Source organism: Cyprinodon tularosa, unplaced genomic scaffold (genome assembly GCF_016077235.1).
Source record: "Cyprinodon tularosa strain WSP-4 unplaced genomic scaffold, ASM1607723v1 ctg339, whole genome shotgun sequence".
Taxonomy (NCBI): domain Eukaryota; kingdom Metazoa; phylum Chordata; class Actinopteri; order Cyprinodontiformes; family Cyprinodontidae; genus Cyprinodon; species Cyprinodon tularosa.
The window spans coordinates 795,708-820,892 of NW_024039051.1; the positions used below are offsets into that span (position 1 = coordinate 795,708).

At 37.9% G+C, this 25,185-nt stretch overlaps 2 protein-coding genes across 3 annotated transcripts in view; both read left to right on the top strand.

Annotated features, from left to right (window-relative positions):
- LOC119789457 (cAMP-dependent protein kinase type II-beta regulatory subunit) overlaps positions 1–883 on the top strand; it is a 31,086-nt gene extending 30,203 nt beyond the window's left edge. The window contains exon 11 of the mRNA XM_038294334.1: positions 40–883. Coding sequence (XP_038150262.1) covers positions 40–173 — 134 coding nt within the window. The 3' untranslated portion in view covers positions 174–883. The remainder of the gene's footprint in view (positions 1–39) is intronic.
- Positions 884–5,193: 4,310 nt separating this feature from the next.
- Positions 5,194–16,208, top strand: hbp1 (HMG-box transcription factor 1). Of its 2 annotated transcripts, none has more exons than XM_038294335.1 (11): positions 5,194–5,265; positions 8,147–8,310; positions 8,402–8,579; positions 10,434–10,554; positions 10,641–10,755; positions 11,077–11,195; positions 11,418–11,574; positions 13,170–13,314; positions 13,544–13,831; positions 15,211–15,352; positions 15,419–16,208. In XM_038294335.1, the coding sequence occupies exons 2-11, from the start codon at positions 8,238–8,240 to the stop codon at positions 15,434–15,436; spliced, it is 1,356 nt and encodes a 451-aa protein (XP_038150263.1). In that variant the 5' UTR covers positions 5,194–5,265; positions 8,147–8,237; the 3' UTR covers positions 15,437–16,208. The 2 variants fall into 2 exon arrangements, with proteins under 2 accessions (XP_038150263.1, XP_038150264.1); XM_038294336.1 differs by lacking the exon at positions 5,194–5,265 and adding an exon at positions 5,343–5,796.
- The last annotated feature ends 8,977 nt before the right edge of the window (positions 16,209–25,185 follow it).

Here is a 25,185-nt window from a genome sequence, read left to right on the forward strand (position 1 = left end):
TCATTGCTTCTCTCTTCCTTTTTTTTTTGTATTTTTAAGTCTTGGATGTCAAAGCCTTTGAGAGACTACTCGGCCCGTGCATGGACATCATGAAGAGAAACATCGCTAACTACGAGGAGCAGCTGGTGGCCTTGTTTGGAAGTAGCACTGAGATTGAGCAGCAGAGTGCATAAATCGACTCCAACAAACCATAATGGAGACAACGGGAACAAACAGGCCCACTGAGGATGTTTTTCCGCAATGCTACTCAAAACACAAGAAGAAATGTGAATACCCACTATACAACATTTGAGTGTCTTACAATTAAGACTAAGATATGGCCCGTTTTAGTAGAGTGTACAACAGAAAGTTGCAGATTCAGCACGCCAAAGCAGAGTTGCTCAAAAGCTTGTTTTATTGCATTAACCATGACTTTCACTGTAAAGAATATGTGTGCATTTTATTGTCGAGTGTCAAGTGCTTCACTTTTTTTGTAAACTGAAACACTTTGTTAAGCCTCACCCCATATTTTTCTTTGAAAAAAGGTATTCTGATAAGACAGTGTATTATTGCTTGTAAATTTCTAAACCTTAGCAGTCTTAAATAGGATGCCACAGTTGATTTATGTTTGGATAGTCATTTTCGATTTGCCACATTTACCTTTCTCAGTAGGAGAAATTCATATGATCCACACATGGCGTGAAAAAATATTTACTTCCTTAGAGATTTGGAAAATTTTGCAGCCTAAATGTTTTCAAAATTAAAGCAAACTTTAAAATCATGCAAGGATAATCTTAATAAATACAAAATGCAGTTTTTAAATTATGATTTTTTTCTTTACTTAGAGAGGGAGATCTATCCAAACCAACCCTGTATAAAAAAGTAATAAAGTGATTGAACCGTTGTTAGTTATTCATTTTATATGATCGATCATGTGTTTTTTTAAAGCTGAGTTTATTTATATTTACTGAACCAGTTATTACCAAACTTTAATAAAAATTATGTCTGATAATATAAAGTTGGCCAAAATCCATGCCCCATGCCCTGATCAATAGAAATTAAATAACATGATAAAGTTACTGACATATATTACTGGAAACTTAAAGACATATCAAAGGCTTTGGGATTTCAGTGAATCCGTATATATCAGTATCTCTATCCAAATAGACAAAAACAAGAACATTTACAGAAGCTGTAACTGCTTTAAAACTACAGTACATCAGCATTTTCTTCAGAAACTCAAAACAGAACCTAGCACAACATCCAAAGATCTACAGCTATCTATGTTAAGATCAATATTTATCACTATGGAGAGAGACCAGACAAAAATGTCCTCCTTTAAAGGGTTCCACGGCCAAAGCCGCCGCCAACCGCTAAGACTCCTGAGCCCCATCTTGTATTTGCCAAACCAATCCTCATCAGCCCAATGACTTATGGCAAAATATTCTGTCAACTGATTAGAAAACAAACAATGATTTAAAGGGGGGGTGGATTTCCTGTGTGACATAAAACTGAATGTTTTTGAAAGAGCATTAAACAAAGACTCAAACACAGTGTTGGACGTATGGTGGTGGGGGCTGCTTTGACCTAACCTGACTCCGCTCCGCATATCCATCTGGAAACCTTCCGTTGAAGTAATTTTGGGAAGGGGCGAAAATACTGGTTAGCTGATTGGCCTATGTTGGTGATAGACGGGCCAAATAAACCAATCAGATCAACGAAGCATATGACGTACTAACAGAGCGACGACGAAAACACAACCACAAGCCAGGCTACTCTTGCCGAAACCAGTCGGGAGAAGAGCAAAAACATCTTTTCCTCTGAGAAAAGCCTCCAGAGCAGTGTTTTGCTCTTCATTCAGTGAAGAAATACTCTGTAATTCCGACGCTAACGCTAGTTTCATCGGCTGAAGCCGCCATGTTCTTTAGACTTAACTGTCGCGCTTCTCGTTGCGTCACACCTCAACCCGCCTCAAAGCCAACGCTGATTGGACGCTCGTTTGGTGAACGGCTCCAAATTTTCTTTAACGGAGAGTCTCCAGACTGATTAGCGAGTAAAATCTTGAAAGCTCGCGAGATCAGGATGGTCTCACGAGGCTAGCTTTGACCCTCCTAAAGGAGCTAGAACATTAGTTCAAGTACCCTAAAGCCTCTTTGGGTATTAACCAGGACAATCATAGCCGATTATGAAATCCACCTCTGGAAAGCTGAAAGATAGTGAAGTAACCTAATCTAAATCTGGACTTCATATCTTTAAATTGGCCATTTATGCTCAAAACCCTCCAATATGTGGGCTGCGAGTGAAATTCTTTTTAGGTAAGTCCATCTTAGATTTTATAGGTTTATGTATTTGTTCATTAAATTTGGAAAACTGCTATATCTATATAAACTTTAGCACATAAACAGCTGCTTTTCGCAGGGTATATTAGGCTGCTCAAAATATTTCCATAATCTGAATTGCATTTGATTAAAAGGAACAGCAGAAAAAAACTTGAAGGGGGTGAATATCTTTTCACGGTGCTATACTTAAAAAAATACCATACTTTGTTATCATCAGAGCTGATTTTACATTTATACACAGAAACATCTCTGTTTATCAGCAGATTAAAAGCTTTTAATCTGATAAACGGTATTCTATTGTTAATAGGTATTAGTGGCTTTTTGCCTAAATGCTCTGCTTTTACAACAAAGCAAATGCCAGAGGAAGGGATAGCTGATAGTTTTGTAAGAAGATACAACACATTGCTGTACTATTTTGAAAGTGAGTGTTATTAAACGGTATAGGCCCACTTTTGATTGAAAACGTTTTTCCAATGGACTGTAGTCATTGTAGGCAGTGTCTTCAGACAGTTTTTTCTTTTTTGAAGTGTCTTAATGTAAGATTTAGCTCATACTTTTTGTGTAGGTGAAGTATACATTATTGCTGTCTACCTCTGCCAATGACTTTTACAGGATTTGAAAAATGGGTCGTCGTCTTCCCCCAACCAAACTCTTCTGTTTTTGTCTGTTTTCTGTCTGCAACTGAGTTTATATTTAAGAATTTTGATTCCCCCTCCTTCCACTCTTTAGTAGCACTTTTATTTTTTAAAAGCAAAATCACAACGTTAGCCAGAAAAACAAATGTGTGTTTGACTTTTCATGTCATTAAAGAACATTTTTATATTTGTGTGTGACACGAGATTATTTTTTGTCTCTCATGGGGCATTTCACCCCTGGGTCTTCATTCTTCATACTCTTTCTAAGGGGTAGGCTGTCCCTGTTCTTGTGGTGTAGGGGAAGGGATAGAGTCAATAGGATTTTTTTGATTATCTCGCGAAAAAAAAGATTAAAGATCAAATTTCAAATACCTCCACGATTACACAAATATATAAGAAATTGCAAAAATAAAGAAGACATTTTTTACCATGGCTACACTAAATGTTTAATGTAACGCTTAGATTCATCATTCGCAGTTTAACCACAAATAAAGAGAAGATATGCATCATATTTCTTTAATTGAAACAATTTATTGTTAATAACAATGACTCTGTCTACAAATAATCATTCTGATTTATTTGACCCAAGTGAGAAAAAACATAAAGATCTAAGAGTTATAACTTCTGTATTCTTTCAGCGAAGCTGATGCTCAGTGTGATTTGACTAAAGTTGACATAGATAAATAACTATATACTAGGCAGGAGTTTTTTTTATTCATTTAATTAAAATTTTATTAGCATGACTTATGACAAATAAAACCCAAATATTTTGTTTACTTAAGACCAGCAAAAATCTGCATTTGTATAGAAAATTTCATAGCCTTGAAATTATATGGAACACTGCTGACCTTACAGTTGCCTTGCATACATTGATAACTCTTACTGTACATGGAGTGTAAATATTAAAATATTTTTGCTGAGGGTGATTGACATCCAATTGAGTGAAAGGAACAAGTGTGAAAGCAGAACATGCAACAGTCTGAGAGAGATTTATCATTGTCGCGTTGGTCTTGAACACAACATCTTGCATCAGGAAAAAAACAATTGGACTGAATGAACATTTACTTTTAAATTGTAGAGTCTCAATGAACAGTGGAAAGGCACAGAGAATACGTTTTTTGAGGCCAAATGTGGAGTTCCTATAGTTCATAATATTTTTAAGAGCAAAGTCTTCTGGCATTGAGCCACTGTGATTTATTATTTCCAGAGTTAGTGCAGCCATGTATCAGAAAATCTTAGATGAGCTCATGCTTCCTATTCAATTCAATTCCATTTAAATTCAGTTTATTTATACAGCGCCAATTCAAATTTCAAGGCACTTTAGAGAGATAATTCAACCAGATCATCCAGTCAAATTGATTCAAAGTTTTCTATCTAAGGAAAACAAGTTGATTGCATCGACTCATTGACTTGCTATTGTTGACTATTGCAGAAAAGGACTATTTCCAGCAGGACCTAACATCTAAAAAAATACCAATACCTGCTTTGATCAACATGTTGTGATTACTGTGCTAGACCAACCAGTAAACATTTTTAGCCTAAACCCAGCAGAAAATATCTGGGTTTATATCTCCAGACCTCCTGCTTTACATTAACGCACAGTCTATTGTGTAAATAGTAAATAGCTATAAACTATATATTGTATACACGTAGAGTGGCGGCCTAGTGGTTAGGGCATAGAGCTTTGAATCCAGATTTTCTGAGCTCGAGGCCCACTCCCACAGATTGCCCAGATAGGCCACTGCTCCCCAACCGCATGGGTTAAATGCAGAGGTAAACTTGTCTAATGTGAGATCAATAAAGTTCAATTATTATTATATTGTAAATAGCTATAGATTCTGTATTCTGTAAATATCTAATTTGTCTGCACCATCAACACCAAGTCAAATTCCTTGTAAGTGCAAACCTACTTGGCAACAAACTTGATTCTGAATCTAATTCTGTATAGAGTATAAATATTGTAAACTTTATATGATAGACAATACACCCTATTTAACTTAGTGTCTAACCCTTAGTGTTACTCTCTGTCAATCTGAACCGTTGGTTTTTATTAGCTATATGCAATAATCTAAATTGACACTTGGAAGTATATGATGCTGTATTAGTTTAATGTATATACTTTCAGCCAATCAGAAAATGATCAACAATCTCAGCCCCGCCTTCTTTGCCTTCCCCAACCACAACAGCCAATAGAAACCCGTCTTTCATGTTACTGAAATTCTCACAGACCAATAGGAGGCGTCCTCTGAAGGCCTTCATTCCCACCCTCTACTGAAAGCCTCAGAGTTTCTTGATGGCGATAGAAAGAAACGGTAAGTGGGAAGTTGATTTTTTTTCTCGAAGAACCGACCGTTGAAACTAAGTTTTAACCTTATTTCTCTGCCATCTATGTCGTTGCAGCCCGTATACTAGCTTACAGCCGGGTTGTCACAGCTTTCATTCGCGTCAAATAACAGTTTGAGCTCGACTGTTTTTTCCTCTCGTTGTGACGCCTGTTGTTTTGTTGTTGATATGAAACCCACCCGACTGCAGGTTCTGTGAAACTAAGTCATTGATTTAATTGATAAAACTTCCCATAAGCCGAGTGAAGGTATAATTAGGATATTTAATGTGATATTGAGTGTCATTCATTTTAAAGGCTGCAGCGGTTGCGTCATGTCTCAACTTGTTGACATTCTTTTGTTTACAGTGACGGAGCCGACAGGCTGTAGGTCTCTGCAAATGTTCCGACCTTCTGTCTCTATGTGAAGCGGACACAGCGTTCGTCTCGCTAATCTACCTATTTTCTCTATTTTAACTTGTTTGAAGCGTTTTATTACCGACGTGCTATCAATGGATCCACGGTCAGTACCGTAAATCTTTGCTTTCTGATCTACGCGCAGCGAAAAAACATCTCTTCCTCTGCTTCTTTAAAAACTGATTCATTTAGGCTTTAACGGCTTCCTTTTTATTACAGGCTGTTTTACTTTAATTCCATGCTAATGATGTAATCCGATTTCCATACATGTTAAATAAACATCTCTCTGCCATTTATAGAATCACATTCGCTTTGCTTTCGAGTTTCAAAGTTAAGTTAGATGGCCTTTAAGACCATTTTCTGTTATTTAACTCTTTAGCTGCGTAGTCGTGAATGAATGAGCTCTGGTGCGCATGCGTCAACCCCCTCTGAGTTTATAAACAAGGCCTCCACGCAACGAGTCACGTGACCATTCATAGAGACAAAGGATTGCTCACATTTTCCTTGATATCCATGTTTAGAATGGCTTTCCTGACTTAAGATGGTCTAAATATTTTTTATTTTTTTACCAAGGCTGACATTCATTCAAACATCCTTTGCATTCAGTTTGTACTGTGGAAAGTATACACTCAAAAAATTTAAAAAAAGATCCCACAGGGCTGTAATTTTATGTCTTTAATAAAGAGCTACTCTAAGCATCAATAATAATAATCTAACTTTATTGATCTCATCCATCCATCCGAGGTCGGGTCACGGGGGTAGCAGCTTCATTAGGAGGCCCAGACCTCCCTCTCCCCAGCCACTTGGGCAAGCTCCTCCAGGGGGATCACAAGGTGTTCCCAGGCCAGCCGAGAAACTTAGTCCCTCCAGCGTGTCCTGGGTCTCCCCCTGGGCCCCGTCCCGGTGGAATGTGCCTGGAACACCTCATCAGGGAGACATCCAGGAGGCATCCTAACCAGATGCCTGAGCCACCTCAACCGGCTCCTCTCGATGTGAAGGAGCAGCGGCTCTACTCTTGAGTCCTCCCCGGATGACTGAGCTTCTCACCCTATCTCTAAGGGAGAGATGAGGGTAGGAACGTAGATGGACCAGTAAATTGAGAGCTTTGCTTTTTGGCTCAGCTGTCTCTTCACCACAACAGACTGGTACAGGGCACGCTTCACAGCAGACGGTGCACCAATCCACCTATCAATCTCCCGCTCCGTCTTCCCCTTATTCATGAACAAGACCCCACATTGATCTCACATTGGATAAATTTACCTCTGCTTTTAACCCATCCCCTTGGGGAGCAGTGGGCTGTCATTGTGTGGCTCCAGGGGAGCAGTGTAGGGACCCAGAGTGCAGGCTGTGGGAACCGAACTAGGTACTTCAACCTTCTCAGAGCACAAGCGCACTGCTCTAACCACTAGGCCAACACTCCCCCAACTTCATTGTGTTGTTAATTTCCAGTGTCACAATATTACAACAGTATTAAGAAAAAGTTCTCTAGCGTTTCCGCCATTGGCAGTTTTAGGTTATTTTTGGCAACTGTCATTTTAAGATCTTTTTAAAACAAAAACAGACACTCTAACCCTACAGTATTATCTAATAGCAGGTAACACAGTTTGCATCATTGAATAACAGTTTGTACCTCAGTTTGATATAAAGAAAAAAAATAAAAACTCCAGTGTTAAAACAACTTTACTGTGTTCAGCTTTCCTGTTATTTGCTGATTGTCTGGCATTCAACTCAGACATGCCTTTACTTGTTATAGGAAATACATTTTGTAAAAGAAAATAAAGGATTCTTACATCTCTATGGGCTGCAACTAACGATTATTTTGCAAATCGATCAATCTGCCAATTATTTTTTTCAATTAATCGATTAATAATCTGATGGCCAAATGTTCCTTAAAGAAGATTTTTTACTAAATTAAACCAGTTGAAACTAAGATTTTCCACTTGAGGGGTTCTGAAAAGGACATATTGACAGACAAAAACGTTGTTTATCTTAAATAAAAAATTACTATATATTATTTTTACAATTTTGATATAATTACTGCTCAAATTAGGTCACTCTGTCAGCTTAAGGGCTCTCTACTCCAGTTCACAAAAAATCGATTACTAAATTGAAGATAATTTCAATCATCGATTAATCTCGATTAAGCCAATTAATTGTTTCAGCTCTAATTCACTTTATAATGAAATACAGATTGTTGAGTTTTCCACCCAAGTGATTACAGATTGTAACCAGGAAATTTCATTTCTAGGTACAAGGAGAAAAAAAAAGCCTGTTTTTGATTTAAAAAAGCAGCTTTATTCCAAATTATTACATTTTAATGCAATTGAAATTCTAAAAAAAATAGATTATTTTAATTATTTAAAGGCAATTAGTAATTATTATTTACTAGCAGAAGTGTAGCTGAATACATTCCTCCATTAACTTATGTTTTTTTTTTTTTTTGTCTTCCAAACCAGTTGAAGTTGCAAAAGATGGAAGCTAAGTAAGCCTGTTGACAATCTTTTGCTTTTGAAAAAATTAAATAAGAGGAAAAAACTCATTTCTGAAATGGACGAGTCCTTTGATCCGCTCAAGTGCAACGAGGATCTGCCCTCCTCACCCGGCTGCCACATGGAATACGGTAAAACGCTCGTTCAACAGAATCTGTGTTATTTTCTGCCTTTTTTTTCTCTCTGATGTTTTGGCTGAATTGTTTCCTGATTTTTCTTCAGATGATATGCCTGAACTGCAGGAGGTGGAGGAAGACCAGAGGTCTCAGAGCTTATTCCAGGTTGGACACGTGTCCCACCAGGAGCTCAGCTGCTCCCCTAACACCAACTGGCTTGCAGAGTTAGCCAACATCGCCACCAGTCTCCAGAGTCCTCTGCTGAAAGATGCGCCACACAAGAGGTTCATAGAAATTCAGACTGCCTTCAAAACGAACAAAAAAAGAGCACATTTAAATTCCTCAAGTCCGCTGTGAGACTGACACTAGTAATACTTGAGTACAACTGAGGGGAAGTTTTCACACAGCTGGATTGGCAAGTTAGAGAACCTAACGGGAGTTGTTGGGAAATACCCGTGTTTCTGTACTGATTTTAGACAGTTTTCTTAAAATTATTATTATCTGTAACTGTAAAAAAATTCAAATAAGTCATTTATTACACACTATGTTTATGCCCAAAGCAATTTAGGGTTACATAAAAAAATAGGCACTGCAACTGTGGGTTGAGCATAAAAAAAAACGTTACAGGGTTCCCGCGGGTCCTTAAAAAGTCTTAAAAGGCGTTGAATTCTTCAAAATAAAACTAAGGCATTAATTGGTATTAAAATATCTTAAATCAGTCTTTCGTAGGTCTTAATTTCTAAAACATCATAAATAGGATTATTTTTATGATGATTTATTTTTGTAATCTAAATAAAACATTAAAATTAACCTTTTTTTTATAAAAAAAAAAAAATGGCTCGCCATTATTGGTTCCGTCTCGATAGTGGAACCAATAAAGCGTTGTTGCGGCCGGGACATTTGGGAGATGCGCCATTAACTTTTTGTCTGGAAAATATGAGCAAGTGTAAATGTAACGCAACAGTGTATTTTGTGCAAGAAGTCATTCAAGCTCAGTATGATGGGAATTAAAGTAGGGGTACGGTGGCCCTGAAGTGCAAACTGCAACTACAAATCTAAAAGCGCAACTACATTAAGGAAATCGCAACTACATTAAGGAAATCGCAACTACATAAAGCAAAGCGCAACTACATTAAGAAAAACAAAACTACATAAAGCAAAGCGCAACTACATTAAGGAAAACACAATTACATTAACCTACCGGAAAAGGTAGGTACCAGGGGGAAACATGAAACATCGCTGATTGGACGACGGCGCCGTTTGACCCTTGAACCGGAAGTTGCGTCGTCTGAACAGTCCAGCTTCTTTAAAGTGTGTCTTCAGTGTACGCAAACTAACTGAAATTTCGTGATCAGTCTTGAGCATATCCAGTATCACCTCGGACGTATGTCCTGATTCAAAATATTCCTGGATAACGGCAGCTATGTTTGGGGCGCCGACAATATCCATGTTTTCAAAAGCCGCAGCAGGCAGAATGACTTCCGGTTCAAGGGTCAAACGGCGCCGTCGTCCAATCAGTGATGTCTCATGTTTCCCACTGGTACCTACCTTTTCCGGTAGGTTAATGTAATTGTGTTTTCCTTAACGTAGTTGCGCTTTGCTTTATGTAGTTTTGTTTTTCTTAATGTAGTTGCGCTTTTAGATTTGTAGTTGCAGTTTGCACTTCAGGGCCACCGTACAGGGGAGTCGCACATGCGAAACACGAAACACAAAGCGTCAAAATGGAGTTAGTTCCACCCTTGTCTCTGCAACGCCTCCACTTATCACCAAATCAAACATACTAAGAAAACCATACAAAGAAAAATAGCTGCAAAAAAGACTTAATACTGGTTATGTTGTGGCTTTAAAACTGATTTGTTTTGTTCCCTGCTAAAACAAAGTTTGTGAATTCAGTTAAATAATTGTTAAAATATATCTGTATGGGAAGCTTTTTAAAATTTGAAACATTAGTGCAGTGGTTTATGTTAAAATAAACCTTTGGGTTAAGTTGTTGCAAGCAGGTTTTTCTTGTGTTTCTTGTGAATTTGGTCTTAAATTTTTATTTCAAATGGCATTAAAAAGTCTTCAAAAGTCTTGAATTTAACTTGCCTTATGCTGTAGGAACCCTGCATTAACATTTATCTCAATATCAATTGCAGATCATCTCCAGTCCACATCTTTGGCAACAGTAACAGTTTACATTCCTATGCCCGACCTCCATTAGCCAGCAGCGCACCCAGCCCTTCCAGAGGCCACCTCAGGGAGCGCAGACGTGTCAGGGTAACCCTTGTTTCCTGTTAAACTCTATTATCAGGCTGTTTGATTATTACTGTAAATGTAAGAATTACACTTCTTACCTACGACAGGCCAGCAGTGAATCAGAGTCTGGGGTTTTCTCCATGTCCTCATCATTTTCTGATGATGAAGACATGGCGTGGTCTCATTCCTGGCCGTCCACAGCCTGGCACTGCTTCTTAAAAGGTAAATTCATATCATACTTACGTGCTTTTTCAAACTCATGTGAACAAAATGCTTTATTCACACATAATTATAATACTAATATTTAAATTAAACAATTAGTTAAAAAAAATCAACCAGTTTGGTCTTAAAACAGATCCTTTGAATTTCTTTAAATAGATGTTAATAGAATGACTTTGCACACTGCTTTAACAACAACCAGAGTTCTTGAATGTTTTTTTTTGAGAGAACTGGAAATTTGTAACGCATTTCTGACCTCTGGTGTTCAAACATGTGTACTGCACCCAGTTTTATCCATTACTCATTGCTTTGTTGATATTTCAGGAACTCGCCTGCGCTTCCATCGAGGTCCTAACGTTGAATGGCAGGAAGCTGATGAACTGGGGGACTCAGATGATGACTCTGATGATGAAAACATCTCACGCTCCTCGTTCTCAACCAAAGTAAGGCATTGCAGACCTCAAGACTCAAATTCATTTCCATCTTTTCCTGAGCTGGCCACAAGATGGCAGACATGTCAGGAAAATTGCATTGAGTCACTCAGTAAATGAAGCCTAAGGAATGTAAATTGCTAATCCTTCAACAGACCAAAACAGATGGTCTAGAGCTGTTTAAAAAAGAAAACTGCACAGACAGTAAGTAACACTTAATTTCTTAATTTGCAGAGATTTGGGGCTGATGGACTTAAACTGGTAAACCATGAAGATACAATATCATTTGGCCAGGCTGCTCTCAAGCTGACCTTTGACCCTGGCTCCCCTGAAAAAGGTCTCCTCACAGCCGAGTGCAGATTGGATCATCCGTTTTTCGTAAAAAACAAAGGTATCTTGAAACTTGGGTGTTTCTGTCTGGTGGTGTGGATTGTTTAGTTAGTTGACAATAAGGAATTATGATTCCAGTCATGATTTTTTGATTTTTCCTGCTACATTTTAAACAAAATAATACCCCCTGATATTCTGTCAGGTAACACCCGCCGACTCTTGTTCTTTTATTTAAATTTTGCGTAAAAGATTAAAACCTAGATGGGCAATTTCTATCATGCGCTCAAGCTGTTCTTGCCAGTCATTGATTTGATTTGATAGATTTTTTTTTTTACCTTTATTTAACCAGGAAGTCCCATTGAGATTCAGAATCTCTTTTTCAAGAGAGACCTGGCCAAAGTAGCAGCCAAACCACAGGAAGTTCATACATATTTACAACATATTACATTTTTCATAATAAAAATAAATAAAATATTAAATAAAATCAGAGCAGTATGTTAAAACACATTGAGCATCTCAAGAAAAACAAGCACATATCTCCATCACTACATTCTTCATGGTTGCTTTAAATTAATTAAATCAAATTCACCATTTGAGCTCTTTCTGGAGGTTATTCCATCCCAAAGGTGCAGAGTAGGAGAATGCAGTTTTTCCCAACTCTGTTGAAGCTCGGGGTACATTAAAAAGTAACCACTGAGAGGAGCGCAACTGATAACTACCAGAACTCACAGAGAGGGGGTTACAGAGGTACAGTGGGAGTTTACACCAGTGCTGTTTTCTACGAATTGTTAGTGATGTCCAACCAACTAGATCATAAAGAATGCAGTAATGAGTAAGGGACTTAGAATTTGTAATGAATCGTAATGATGCATGGTACACTCAGTCAATATGACACAAGATGGAGGATGCAGCATGCATGTACAATATATCTCCATAATCAATCACAGATGTAATGCAATAACTCTATATTCAGTTACTACTTTCGGACTTTGATTCAAATAACTTTCAGATTGTCATATATATTGTCCTATATTGTACAACAAATGAAATCGAGCTCAAGTCATGGTCAAACACTTAAATCTGCACAGAGTTAATTTTTATGTTTTGAACTTTACTTTGAATTATAAGAATTTATTTCAAAAATCATTCTACTCCAAGTCGAACATATTTTAGTTAAGAACTCTTGACTGAACCAGTGAAACTCAGTGTAATTAATGTGCTATGTACACATTGAAATAGAAATGACAATGGGTGAAAAACAGAATGAATAAATAGAAGCAATGATTTTGGTATTTGTTTGGGAGCCAAAGTTTATCTTGAAGAGTTTGGAATCAGGTCAAATTAGTTTTTAACTATTTTAGAGCAAGCAATCTTTGTTCAGAATGCAACTCCAAGAAGAGTATGTGGAGCAAATCCATCTAGCGGAGTCAGGTTATCTGAATGTAGCATTAGGCTCTAGATTTCTAAGGCTGCTACACACATACCTTGGTAGCTTTGACCATTTAACAACAGTAAAACCAGGAGGGGGGGGTGCTATGAATAGCATCCTTTTCAGATTCTTATTAAAAAAAAAATCAGCACATAATCTTTGCTCACCATTATTATAAAATGTCTTATTTGTTTAGAGAATTGTACTATGTCATCTCTTTCTGTCAGGGTGGTCTTCCTTTTATCCGAGCCTTACTGTGGTGCATCATGGGATCCCTTGCTATGAGATGCAGCTGGGAGACGTGTGCCTGCCACCAAACCACCCAGATGCTATTAACTGTGATGACTCAGTTGTCTTTGACACTTTCAGAAGGTAAACTGTTTATAACCTTATTGTCACCAACATTCAGAGGCTGAGTTATGATAACACAGGTCATCAATTTCATTTACATGTTTTGATAATGCTGGAGTCTTCTCATTAAAGATAGCCCTGATGTACTATATGTACATAAAGATATTTATGGAATTTGTAGTTTGATAAATGAACTTAATATAGTTTGAGTTACATTCTTAAATGTGTTTTATGTCCTTTTTTCCCACAGCTATGACTTTACTCCTCTGGATTCCTCAGCAGTGTACGTTCTGAGCAGCATGGCTCGTCAGCGCAGAGCCTCCCTCTCCAGCGGGGGCGCTGTCAGCCCAGATTGCTATAAGCTGGAGCGCTCCTGCTCCCCACAATCCTCCGGTAGCAAATCCCACCGTAGTCACCACTCAGGGACAGCCAGCAACGCCACACCTACAAAATGCAAGCGACCGATGAATGCCTTCATGCTATTCGCCAAGAAGTACAGGGTGGAATACACGCAGATGTATCCTGGAAAGGACAACCGGTAAGAAAAGATTTCTGTTTCTCCATAGTTGTTATCTTTAAAAAATGAAAAATATATATTTTTTTGGCAAAGGTATAGTGCTTCAGAAGTTTTAATCTTCGCCCATTAATCCAGAAATGACCTAGCATTCCCTGATTATTATCTTTTCTAGTTCTGCATCATGAAAACCTCATTGATCATATAACAATAGATTTAGACTCCCGCTTCCTTCAATATATAAACAATGTTTTAAATTATTACAAGTTAGTATTCTGTGAAGCAACTCAATATTTTTTAATTAAGTCCCCAATGGAATATGCTATATTCCATTTACTTAGGACAATTTTATTCCAGTTTCTGGTATATTAATACATTTCCAATTAAATGGATTCACCTACTGCATGCCAGTATTACATCAGATCTGTTGGATGGACTTTGAGGGCTCTCAATGCCTACATGTGATTAAGTATAATGCTACGTTCACACCGGACGCAGCAAGAGCAGCAAAATTGCGTCTGCTGCTTCATTTTTGCTGCTTGTACCAGTTAGTTCTGACGCGCGGCTGAAGCAGCTTTGCTGCTCTGGCTTCGCGGTGCAAAAGTGGGTCTGACGCGCGTTGGGCGGAGCTTCACTATCCTTTCTTTGCCCTGCAGCTATATTTGCTGTGATCAGTGGGAATAAAGTAGTTTTAATATGTTTTTAAGTGAGAAAATCCACCTGAAAACTTAATCATTGCAGTCAGTTCATCCAGATTACCATCCTGCCTTCCATTCAACAGCAGCCTCTGGCCGGGTCGCCTCCTCGCGGTTCACCGCGGCGGCTGGTAGGTGTTTTTCATCTAAATAATCTAAACTGAGGCACCAGGATAATAAACGCGAACATATTCTGTCGGCAGGTTTCAGCATTTTAAGTTAATTTAGGCGTTAATAAACAGTTTCAGAGGAGTGATCACAGCGCTCTGTCATCAGTGATGCGTCTGTCTCCCCGCCAGCTCCCAGATCAGCTTCTCTGATTGGTTGATGCGGCGCGTCGAGCAAGTTAAATTTTTCCATCTCGAGCAGTAGCGCGTTTGCGGCACGTCAGATGCTTAAATGCTCCCGACGTGCTGCTTCAGCTGCTCAGACGCGCTGCGCCTGCTGCTCAAAACGCGCTGTGGGACCTTTTGCTGCGCCTTGACGCGCGTCAACCATTGACTTTGCATGTAAACTCGCTGCTTCTGCCGCGCCTGCTGCGTCCGGTGTGAACGTAGCATAAGGGCTAAGATACTAAAGCTCACAGGGAGTAGCGAAAACATGGTTAATGCCAACTAATATAAGCAGCTATTTATATTACTATCATTATTACATGAAGAACAAGGGAAGCAAAACCAAAAACCTTCTTTTTTTACCTTTGAACCCTAGAGCCATTAGTGTCATCTTGGGTGACAAATGGAAGAAGATGAGGAGCGAGGAGAGGAGGATGTACACCATGGAGGCCAAGGCTTTGGCAGAGGAGCAGAAAAGACTCAATCCAGACTGCTGGAAACGGAAACGAACCAACTCGGTAAGAACCACAGAAAAAGGTGTGGTAGCTCTCTGTAAGGCTGAATCATCTGTTCTTACCCCGCAGGGTTCCCAGCAAACTTAGAAAATCCTCCCCGAGCTGCTGGCGTTTGAGCTTGGAGACGCGTTTAGTCTAATGGACCGCTCGATGCCTCCTCGATTCTCCTGCATCGGCGACACTCAACTGTGATGCTGGATTCACTCGCTTTTGTAACATCGACACATTATGGTGGCAGTACAGAACTATGAAATGTATACAAAACATTTAATCTAGTCACTAACATCTTATATATTTTCATACGAATATAATTTTTAAAGATCTCTTATTCCCTTAAAGAAAGTGTGAAACGTCTCATCTACTTCAGGTCAGTTCTTATTCACTTGTGAAGAACAAAAATAACAAACATTTGCACAGAAAAGGCTTCAAGCATCTGTTCGAATTTTAAAAACGGGAATTTATGAAATCTTTTATACTTGTTTGTATTCGTTTTTTGTAAAAGCATATGCACAGATTGGTAACTAAGTTTGTATAACAGTGTATATTCTGCCGCTTAGCAATGGACAACAGTTTATATGAATCCCTATCATACCACGAGTCAACCTTCGGCACTTTATATAAATAATGTAATCTGAATCTAAACAGCCATTGTATACAGGTAAAACAACCTGTTTGTATATTGCAAAGTAGTATCTTGATAGTTAGCCATTTGACACAGTCATGGCCCTGCAGCCATGCTCTGTTTTCAGGTTGGATTTTAAGTGCTTTGTTCATAATGTACAGGTTTGACTGCACCAACTACCGGTCTTGCACAAAATATCCTTGTATCATATTATAAATAATTTTTTTAAACTTCTCATCTGTGTGTATCAGTCTCTTATTTTATATGTGCATTAGGTATGTCCACAGTGAATGTTAAAGGAAACTGGAGAGTTTTTCCCAAGCTGTAAAATAAAAAACTCACTTTATTGATCTCCAGTGGCGCCTACAGAAATGTTTCTTAGCGGTGGCATACTTAAACTAAAAGCCATCATTTTGTGCCTGTAGAAATCGTGTGATTTTTAAAAAATTTTTATGTCGCTGGCTGTGCATAATGGAAAGAAATGCTAAGCTAATGGTACTACAATTTACACTGGCCAGTGGGGTGGCCAGGGTAACCCCCGGCTGGCACCACTGTTGATCTGACATTGGAGAAATTTACCTCTGCGTTTAACCCATCCCCTTGGAGAGCAGTGGGCTGCCATTGTGCGGCACCCGGGGATCAGTGTGGGCTTAAGCAGGGTTCCCGCGGGTCCTTAAAAAGTCTTAAAAGGCATTGAATTCTTCAAAATAAAACTAAGGCCTTAATTGGTATTAAAATGTCTTAAATCAGTCTTTCGTAGGTCTTAATTTTTAAAACATCATAAATAGGATTATTTTTATTATGATTTATTTTTGTAATCTAAATAAAACATAAAAATTGACAATTTATTTTTTTTTTATTTAAAAATAACGGTTTGCCATTATTGGTTCCGTCCCGATGGCGGAACCAATAAAAGCGGGACATTTGGGAGATGCGCCATTAACTTTTTGTCTGGAAAATATGAGCAAGTGTAAATGTAACCAAAATTGTCTCCAGCCAAGAGTTTTCTCCATGGCTAAAACCAGGGAACATACATGAGGCTCAGTGGATTTTGTGCAAGAAGTCATTCAAGCTCAGAACGATGGGAATTAAGGCAGTGGAGTCGCACATGCGAAGCACGAAACACAAAGCGTCAAAATGGAGTTACAGAGAAACAGCTGGTATTTCTCAGTTTAGTTCCACCCTTGTCTCTGCAACGCCTCCACTTATCACCAAATCAAACATACTAAGAAAACGATACAAAGAAAAATAGCTGCAAAAAAGACTTAGCACTGGTTATGTTGGGGCTTTAAAACTGATTTGTTTTGTTCCCTGTTAAAACAAAGTTTGTGAATTCAGTTAAATAATTGTTCAAATATATCTGTCATTTGTTTGTTTTTAGCTTTCTTCCTGTATGGGAAGCTTTTCAAAATTTGAAACATTAGTGCAGTGGTTTATGTTAAAATAAATCTTTGGGTTAAGTTGTCGCAAGCAGGTTTTTTTTATGTTTCTTGTGAATTTGGTCTTAAATCTTTATTTCAAGTGGCATTAAAAAGTCTTGAATTTAACTTGCCTTATGCTGTAAGTGGCAGTCTGTGGGAGTGGGGCTCGAACTCAGAACTCCCAGCTCTATGCCCTAACCACTAGGCCGCCGCTCCCCCCACCATCTCCTATCCTAGACTTTCAGGTAACCTTCCTTTTATTTTCTTCTTGCTAAGATCAAAATGTGTGCAATGATACATAAGAGACATTTGCTACAAAGCCAAAAAGGGGAAGGAAAAAAAAACCCTTTCTGTGGGCTGAGGGTGGGAAAAACTTCAAAGGTTTTAACTGAATCACACTGGCAGGCATCTCAAAGGAAATGTAAATGAGATGAAATGTTTTAATTGCAGACAATGTTTTCAGGGCGAAATTGTTTTTTCCTCGTAAAACGTCTCCTTTGATGTGGAAAATTGTGACTCCCTTGTTAAATTTAGCTTAAAGACAAAAAGAAGACAAGCAGAAAAAGACATGAAAAAATAAAGGTGCCAACAACTTTGTTGGTACCATTCCAGAGTAAAAAAATAAAAGGGAATAACCACATCTTATGAATAATTCTATAATAACTATAAAGCATTTAATAAAGTAATATATAGTGAATCAGGAACAGATTAAAGCATTGTGAAATATATATGTAAAGTTGGAGCAAAGGTTTTTCTTGAGATTTCACTTAACAAAATTGCAGAGATGTTTTTAGAATAAGAGTTTCAGAAACCTCAGGGCTTTGAAATTATTTTATTCCTAATACATTTCCAGCATTTTGTTGTCATTACACTGTCACAAGTACAGAGCAATGAAATTAACTCTGCATTTAACTCATCCCCTTGGGGAGCAGTGTGGGGGTTAAAGGTCATGCTCAGGGAGTCAGGGCGTTTCTCAATTCACGAGAACGCGAGTACGTACTCGCGTTCTCGTCAAGTCCGTTCTTGGCGAGAACGCAGGAAGATCGGACTTGACGAGAACGCAAGCAAGCAAGCACGTATGTGTATTGGAACAGAAGCGTACTCGTGACGTCATCACATGCAACGTTCTTTAGCATTTCTTTAACAGTCAAAACTATTTATTCCCTACACAAAACCTTTTGAAAACAATATTTTTAATTTCTAAAGCTTAAAAAACATTAAAAAAAATTACCGAACCGCAAAAAACCGCCATCAGAACGAGCGGAAGTTCACACATAACTAGACCGAGAGAAGTGCACTACAGACGGGGTAAATTTAGCCCTGGCTGCGGTTACCCTCGGAGGTCTGCTGGTCACTCTGGTCCGCTCAACGTCGGACTTTTTTTATTTATTTCGCACTAACTCTGTAAACAGGCCACACAGGGAGGCTTAAATGTATAATGTTATCGCCTCAAACGATTTCAAAACGTACTTTTGAAGAACAACAGCAGCAGAAAAGGGAATTTTTAACTTAACACTGTGAGCGCTGTCTCGAATCAAGCTGCGGCCGTGGGGCATTCTGGGGAAGCGGTCAGTCTGAAGAACGCACAAGTCTGCTCTGATGCATGCTCGGTAAAGAGGGCGGGGCAGAACAACATCCGGGGATTTGATGCGTTCTCGATCTGGCGTTCTCGAGAATTGGAACGGTACTCGGGCTGAGGCTGATGACGTGTCACGAGCACACGAGAACGCTCAAGAACGCATATTGAGAAACGCCTGAGATTGTCAGTCTGTGGGGGTCGAGCTTGAACTCAGAACCTCATGATTCCAAGCATAATGCCCTATTCACTAGGCCGCCACTCCAAAGCAGGCATTAGGCATGAAGGGTCTTGCCTTAGGACCCACAGCTCATTCCCCCAGCTTAGATGTCAACACTGGAAAAAAATCAAAATCTAGATAAGTAATTTTTTTCTTAAAATAAGTGCATTTGTTCTTGTATTGAGGAGGTAAAACAGACATTTTGCCAATGAAACAAGACAATTTACACTTAAAATAAGAAAAGATAATTGCTTTGTCTTATTTTAAGTATATATTATCTAGTTATCTAATTTTAAGTAGGGATGCACGATATAATCGGCCCCCTATCGGTATCTGCCTTAAAACTGAATATCGGACATCGGCCACCCCACCGATATTTAACCCGATATTTGATCAGCGTCTGAGTTTCTAAAGTTAAAAAAAAAATAAAAAAATACTACTTCTTCTTCCTCAAAAACTTCTTTTTTACAGACTTAAAAACTTCTAAAGACGAGGAAAAAAATATCGATATATTAAAATATCACAATATCTTCATATGCTGATATATTGCCATTTAAAAACACCATATCAATCTCTTTTACTAATGAAATATTGCTATATGTCATCGTTATGCTACGAAATCCCCCGAAAATTCACGAAATTTTGCCATATTTTTTACATGTTGATATATTGACGCGGTATCGATCTATTTTACTAACAAAATCTCACAAGAATTTGCAAAATATCACGAGAGTTCGTAACAGAACGATGAAATTTCACGTGATTTTGAAAGTAACATAGATCGATACCGCGTTTTTAAAAATCTATTTGATATCAGCATATGAAAATATATTTGAGTATATTATTTTTCAAAGTGTCAGAAATGGATAACAAAACTGCTATTTTCAATTACTACTTATTTTTGTCCAGCTTTAACATCAGTATCGATATCGGTTATCGGCTACATGAGTTTTAAAATATCGGCATATCGGATATCGGCCAAAATCCCAATATCGTGCATCCCTAATTTTAAGAGTAGAAATACTCATTCTACTGGCAAACTATCTCAATTACCTGCTCAAATTAAAGGTAAATACACTTAATTTAAGAAAGTTCTTACTTATTTCTAGATTGTTTTTCCAGTGAAGCAAATTAACACCAGTCAAAAATGTTGAAAGACATTCGGGAAAAAAAAAGAAGAAAAAAATTAGAAATAATCCGCTGGACTTGGTTTCCAGGTTTGAAGACGTTTCACTTCCCATCCAGGAAGCTTTTTTAATTCAAAATGTGAATTTTCAGAAAGACATCAAAGTTGCTAAATTCGTTTGTGTCTTTTTTCTCATTGTTGAACTATGAATAAAAAGCTTAACTGCCAAATGAAGCGTGCAGCAGGTTCAATGTAAAAAACTTGGACAGAGATAAACTTTGTAATTTTGTATACACCTCTGAAGACATTTCCATTTCTTAATACAGATGATCTGTATGTTGTTCAAAAACAAAATAAAATGAAGACAAATCTTATCTCTTGTTGAGTTCATTTAGATTGGAACTTGGTGTTTCGCTTTTTGAGAAAACCCTACCTCACATCAAGCAGGTTCCATTTAAATGATTTATTTTTTTCATATTCTGCAGGTCTGGGGGTAATAAGGCTGGGATGAGGCTAGCGAAAAGAGCTTTAGCTTGTGTGGTTAATCACAAATAATCAATCAAATAATCTGATTTAACAAGGGAAGAGGGTCATTATTACATAGGACCATCTGTTTTCATCCAGTAAATGAAACCATCATCTGAAAAATGCTCTTCTGATTTACTACGGTTATCTTCCATCATATGTTAACTTCTCTGTTAATTTCTTTTCTGAAACAGTAATAGGACAAAGAAGAAAAATATGTAAATGTGCAAATACTTTTGCAAAGTAACAATAAGACTTTGCCTGCTGGACCAAATAAATTTAGACTTAAAAATATTTCTAAAAATATAATTTTTTTATTGCATAACCTAAAATAAAATTCTGTCTTTGCTCAAACTGTTACAATGGAGGGGTGTGGGATGCATGTCTAAAGCAGTCCTTTTTTATTTAGATGGATTATTTTATTAGCCTCGTGAGACCATCCTGATCTCGCGAGCTTTCAAGGTTTCACTCGCTAATCAGTCTGGAGACTCTCCGTTAAAGAAAATTTGGAGCCGTTCACCAAACAAACATCCAATCAGCGTTGGCTTTGAGGCGGGTGGAGGTGTGACGCAACGAGAAGCGCGACAGTTCAATCTAAAGAACATGGTGGCTTCAGCCGATGAAACTAGCGTTAGCGTAGCTATCGATCAAGTTTTATCGGAATTACAGAGTATTTCTTCACTGAAAGAAGAGCAAAACACTGCTCCGGAGGCTTTTCTCAGAGGAAAAGATGTTTTTGCTCTTCTCCTGACTGGTTTCGGCAAGAGTAGCCTGGCTTGTGGTTGTGTTTTCGTCGTCGCTCTGTTAGTACGTCATATGCTTCGTTGATCTGATTGGTTTATTTGGCCCGTCTATCACCAACATAGGCCAATCAGCTAACCAGTATTTTCGCCCCTTCCCAAAATTACTTCAACGGAAGGTTTCCAGATGGATATGCGGAGCAAATCCAGCAAATCCATCTGGCGGAGTCTGGTTAAATTTTTATACCAGAACCCTGAGAATATTTTCTCTAATTATGTATACCAATATATTCATTGACCTTGTCCACTCTGCTGCGTACAAGAATGGAGGTTGAAGTGTAATCTAATTCAGTATTTTTATTTTTCAGTTTTAAAGCTTTTATTGTTTTAGTTTATATGTAAAAAGAGCAAACCTCCCTGGCTTTTTGTGGCAACATTTCATTTAGATTCTACATCCACATTGCCTTAGTTCCTTATGTGATGAGCAGCAATGGGAAATGAACCACTGATAAGGTGACGACTCAAGCAACAACTGAATTCATGAGAAACTAACAGACTGATGTGTTTCAGTTTGCTTGTTAAATTTGATTTCCTGTGTACTTTAAATGCTGGATTCTTCACCTTATTAGATCTTTGTCCCTCGTCATGCAGCTTGGAAGAAGGTAGAGTTTAGATCTTTAGATGATCCATTGATCTCAGTAATTATCTTTTTTTTCACACAGCTTAAGTCATGGGGAAGGAAATGTTTGTCTGTGTCCTAACTGTCGAATGGAAGAAATAGCTAAACTGCAATCAGGTTACTTCAAAAAACAGCCCACTGTGTGCTAAAACGAACTGCTTTGCTGGAGCCGCCCCTATCATGCTGGAAAATATTTACACAATCAATCTTTTAGGAAGAAAATTAATAGTAATCTTTCCTCCTATTGCTACATATGTCCTTCTTTAAAAGCATAGCTGATTCTTATCTAATAACTCTATATTACCCAATCAATCCAAAGGATTCTCTCCCAGATTTGGGGCTTACTTGGAGAATTTTCATTTTGGAAAATTCCAATTTGGCGGTCTACATTAAAGCTCTCCTGGGTAGTCTTCCATAGTGCTCATGATGATTCAAAATGTGGCAGATGGTGTGGTTAGAAGGTGATGTACCTTGACCTTAGAGCTCAGCTTGAATGTTTTTGGAAAGTCTTCTAGGCAGATTTTCTACCATCTGCCTTATCCATCTGATCAACCGAGGGTTGCTTTTTCACCCACATCCTGGCAGTGTCTACAGCCACATGAACCATATACTTTTAAACAAATCAAGGGACCATGGTCAAGGGAATATGACGCTTTAATACATAACTATAAACTTATTTCTTTTGTTTTCATTTCAGCTCTATCTGTCCATAAAAATAATCAGCACTCCCTAAAAAATGTATTTGTTTTATCATATAAATACATCAGAATTTCTATGAGCTATCAAGGAAGCAGTGTCTGTACCATGTGTGCTGTTGTCACCAAAGGGCGCTATTCCTCCACTTTCCTTAAATAAGATGCGCTTTTCTCACTGTGAAAGAAAAGGATGCAAAAGAAGAGGACATTTAAAGAGAATGGTAACAGTCAGTACATTTAGAAATGATATAGGTGCATTTAAATACATTTCATCATCAAAAAGGTTATTTCATTGTGTAGGTTAATTCTCTTGTTACCTAAATAGATGCATCAGACACAGTTATCTCTAATGTTTAAAAATGTATATTCTCAGGAATATATAATCACTGTCGCTACAAGCATGCTTAGTGTGAGGAATTGTATATGAGTCAATGAGTCGATGCAATTAACTGGTTTTCCTTAGATTAGAAAACTTTGTATCAATTTGACTGTATGATCTGGTGAACTGTAAAGTGCCTTGAGATGTCATGTGTTGTGAATTTGGCGCTATATAAATAAACTGAATTGAATTGAAATCAAAAATATGGCCTAAAACCATAAAAAGGAAATTTGACTCTAAGGGATGTTGGTGTAGCCTCATGAGACCATCCTGAACTCGCGAGCTTTCAAGGTTTCACTCGCAGATCAGTCTGGAGACTCTCCGTTAAAGAAAATTTGTAGCCGTTCACCAAACGAACGTCCAATCAGCGTTGGCTTTGAGGCGGGTTGAGGTGTGACGCAACGAGAAGCGCGACAGTTCAGTCTAAAGAACATGGCGGCTTTAGCCGATGAAACTAGCGTTAGCGTGGCTATCGAGCAAGTTTTATCAGAATTACAGAGTATTTCTTCACTGAAAGAAGAGCAAAACACTGCTCTGGAGGCTTTTCTCAGAGGAAAAGATGTTTTTGCTCTTCTCCCAACTGGTTTCAGCAAGAGTTTGATCTATCAATTGGCTCCTCTTCGTCGTCGCTCTGTTAGTACGTCATATGCTTCGTTGATCTGATTGGTTTATTTGGCCCGTCTATCACCAACATAGGCCAATCAGCTAACCAGTATTTTCACCCCTTCCCAAAATTACTTCAACGGAAGGTTTCCAGATGGATATGCGGAGCAAATCCATCTGGCGGAGTCAGGTTAATGTTGGTGTGCTGTACAGTATCCAATCAATACTTGATTTGTCCTCTTATGCATTGATAACTGAATAAAGGGGGTGTTGCTCTGCTAAAGTGATCAAAAAAGCACAGGTTGGTTTACAGAGATGAATAGTTCTACTGTAAAAAAGCAATTAACAAAAATAAAAATTTGAGTTTGAACGAAGGTACAGTCGTTTTTCTCTTTAACCAATTTATGATTCTTCTAAAACTATCTCTAATACAGGTACATCAGCTGTAGCACACATTCTGGAAATGGCTGTACTGGTTTTTAAATGTCTGATTCCCGCTAAACTTCACCAATCTACTAAATTGGTTCTACTAGTGCATCTGATTCTGCAACATTTTTCCTTCCACATGATTTTCTTTGAACATCTTGGCTAGAGTGTAGTAATCTATTACGTCAATGACGGCTGCAGCAGAACCATCATGTCAGTTGTCCCACTGATACAAGAACATTGCTCCACATACTATAATTGTATTTGAAAACCTTTATTTTGTATTAGTTTTACCTGATATTTTAATTAAAAACTCATTGCCCATTAGTTTCAAGCCAAAAGATCAAGATTTTAATGTCGGAGTCAAATTTATTTACAATGGACATTAAATAAATATGAACAGTTGACCAAAGTGCTTTAGGGATTCTAAAAAATGGAAATAGACAAAACGAATAAAACTATGATGAAATCTATCATACATAGATAAATTAAAGAACTATTTATTATTCCATACTCAACCAGTCAATGTAAACACTTGAAATATATCAGATTGTACAATAGTTTTCTTTTTTTCCCATCTATGACATTTGTCAGTAGATGATGGTGTTGGACAGGGAAAATGATCTTCCTGTTTGTGAATATCTTCAGACCCCTTGTCAATTGTGAGTAATACATTCAGCATAAACTGATGAGAGATCAGCCTGAATTCATCTGTACTTGTTAAATAATAATTAACAACCAACCTACTTTTCAGCACAGGGATCTAATTAAAACGCATCCATAACAGGCTGCACTAACAGGAATACAAGTCTAACTCTCATGTA

Coding starts and splice junctions, on each gene's coding strand:
- hbp1 (XM_038294335.1), top strand. CDS start 8,238: ATGGACGAGTCCTTTGATCCGCTCAAGTGCAACGAGGATCTGCCCTCC. Junction 10,555..10,640: donor GGGAGCGCAGACGTGTCAGG/GTAACCCTTGTT, acceptor TACCTACGACAG/GCCAGCAGTGAATCAGAGTC. Junction 13,315..13,543: donor GTCTTTGACACTTTCAGAAG/GTAAACTGTTTA, acceptor TTTTTCCCACAG/CTATGACTTTACTCCTCTGG.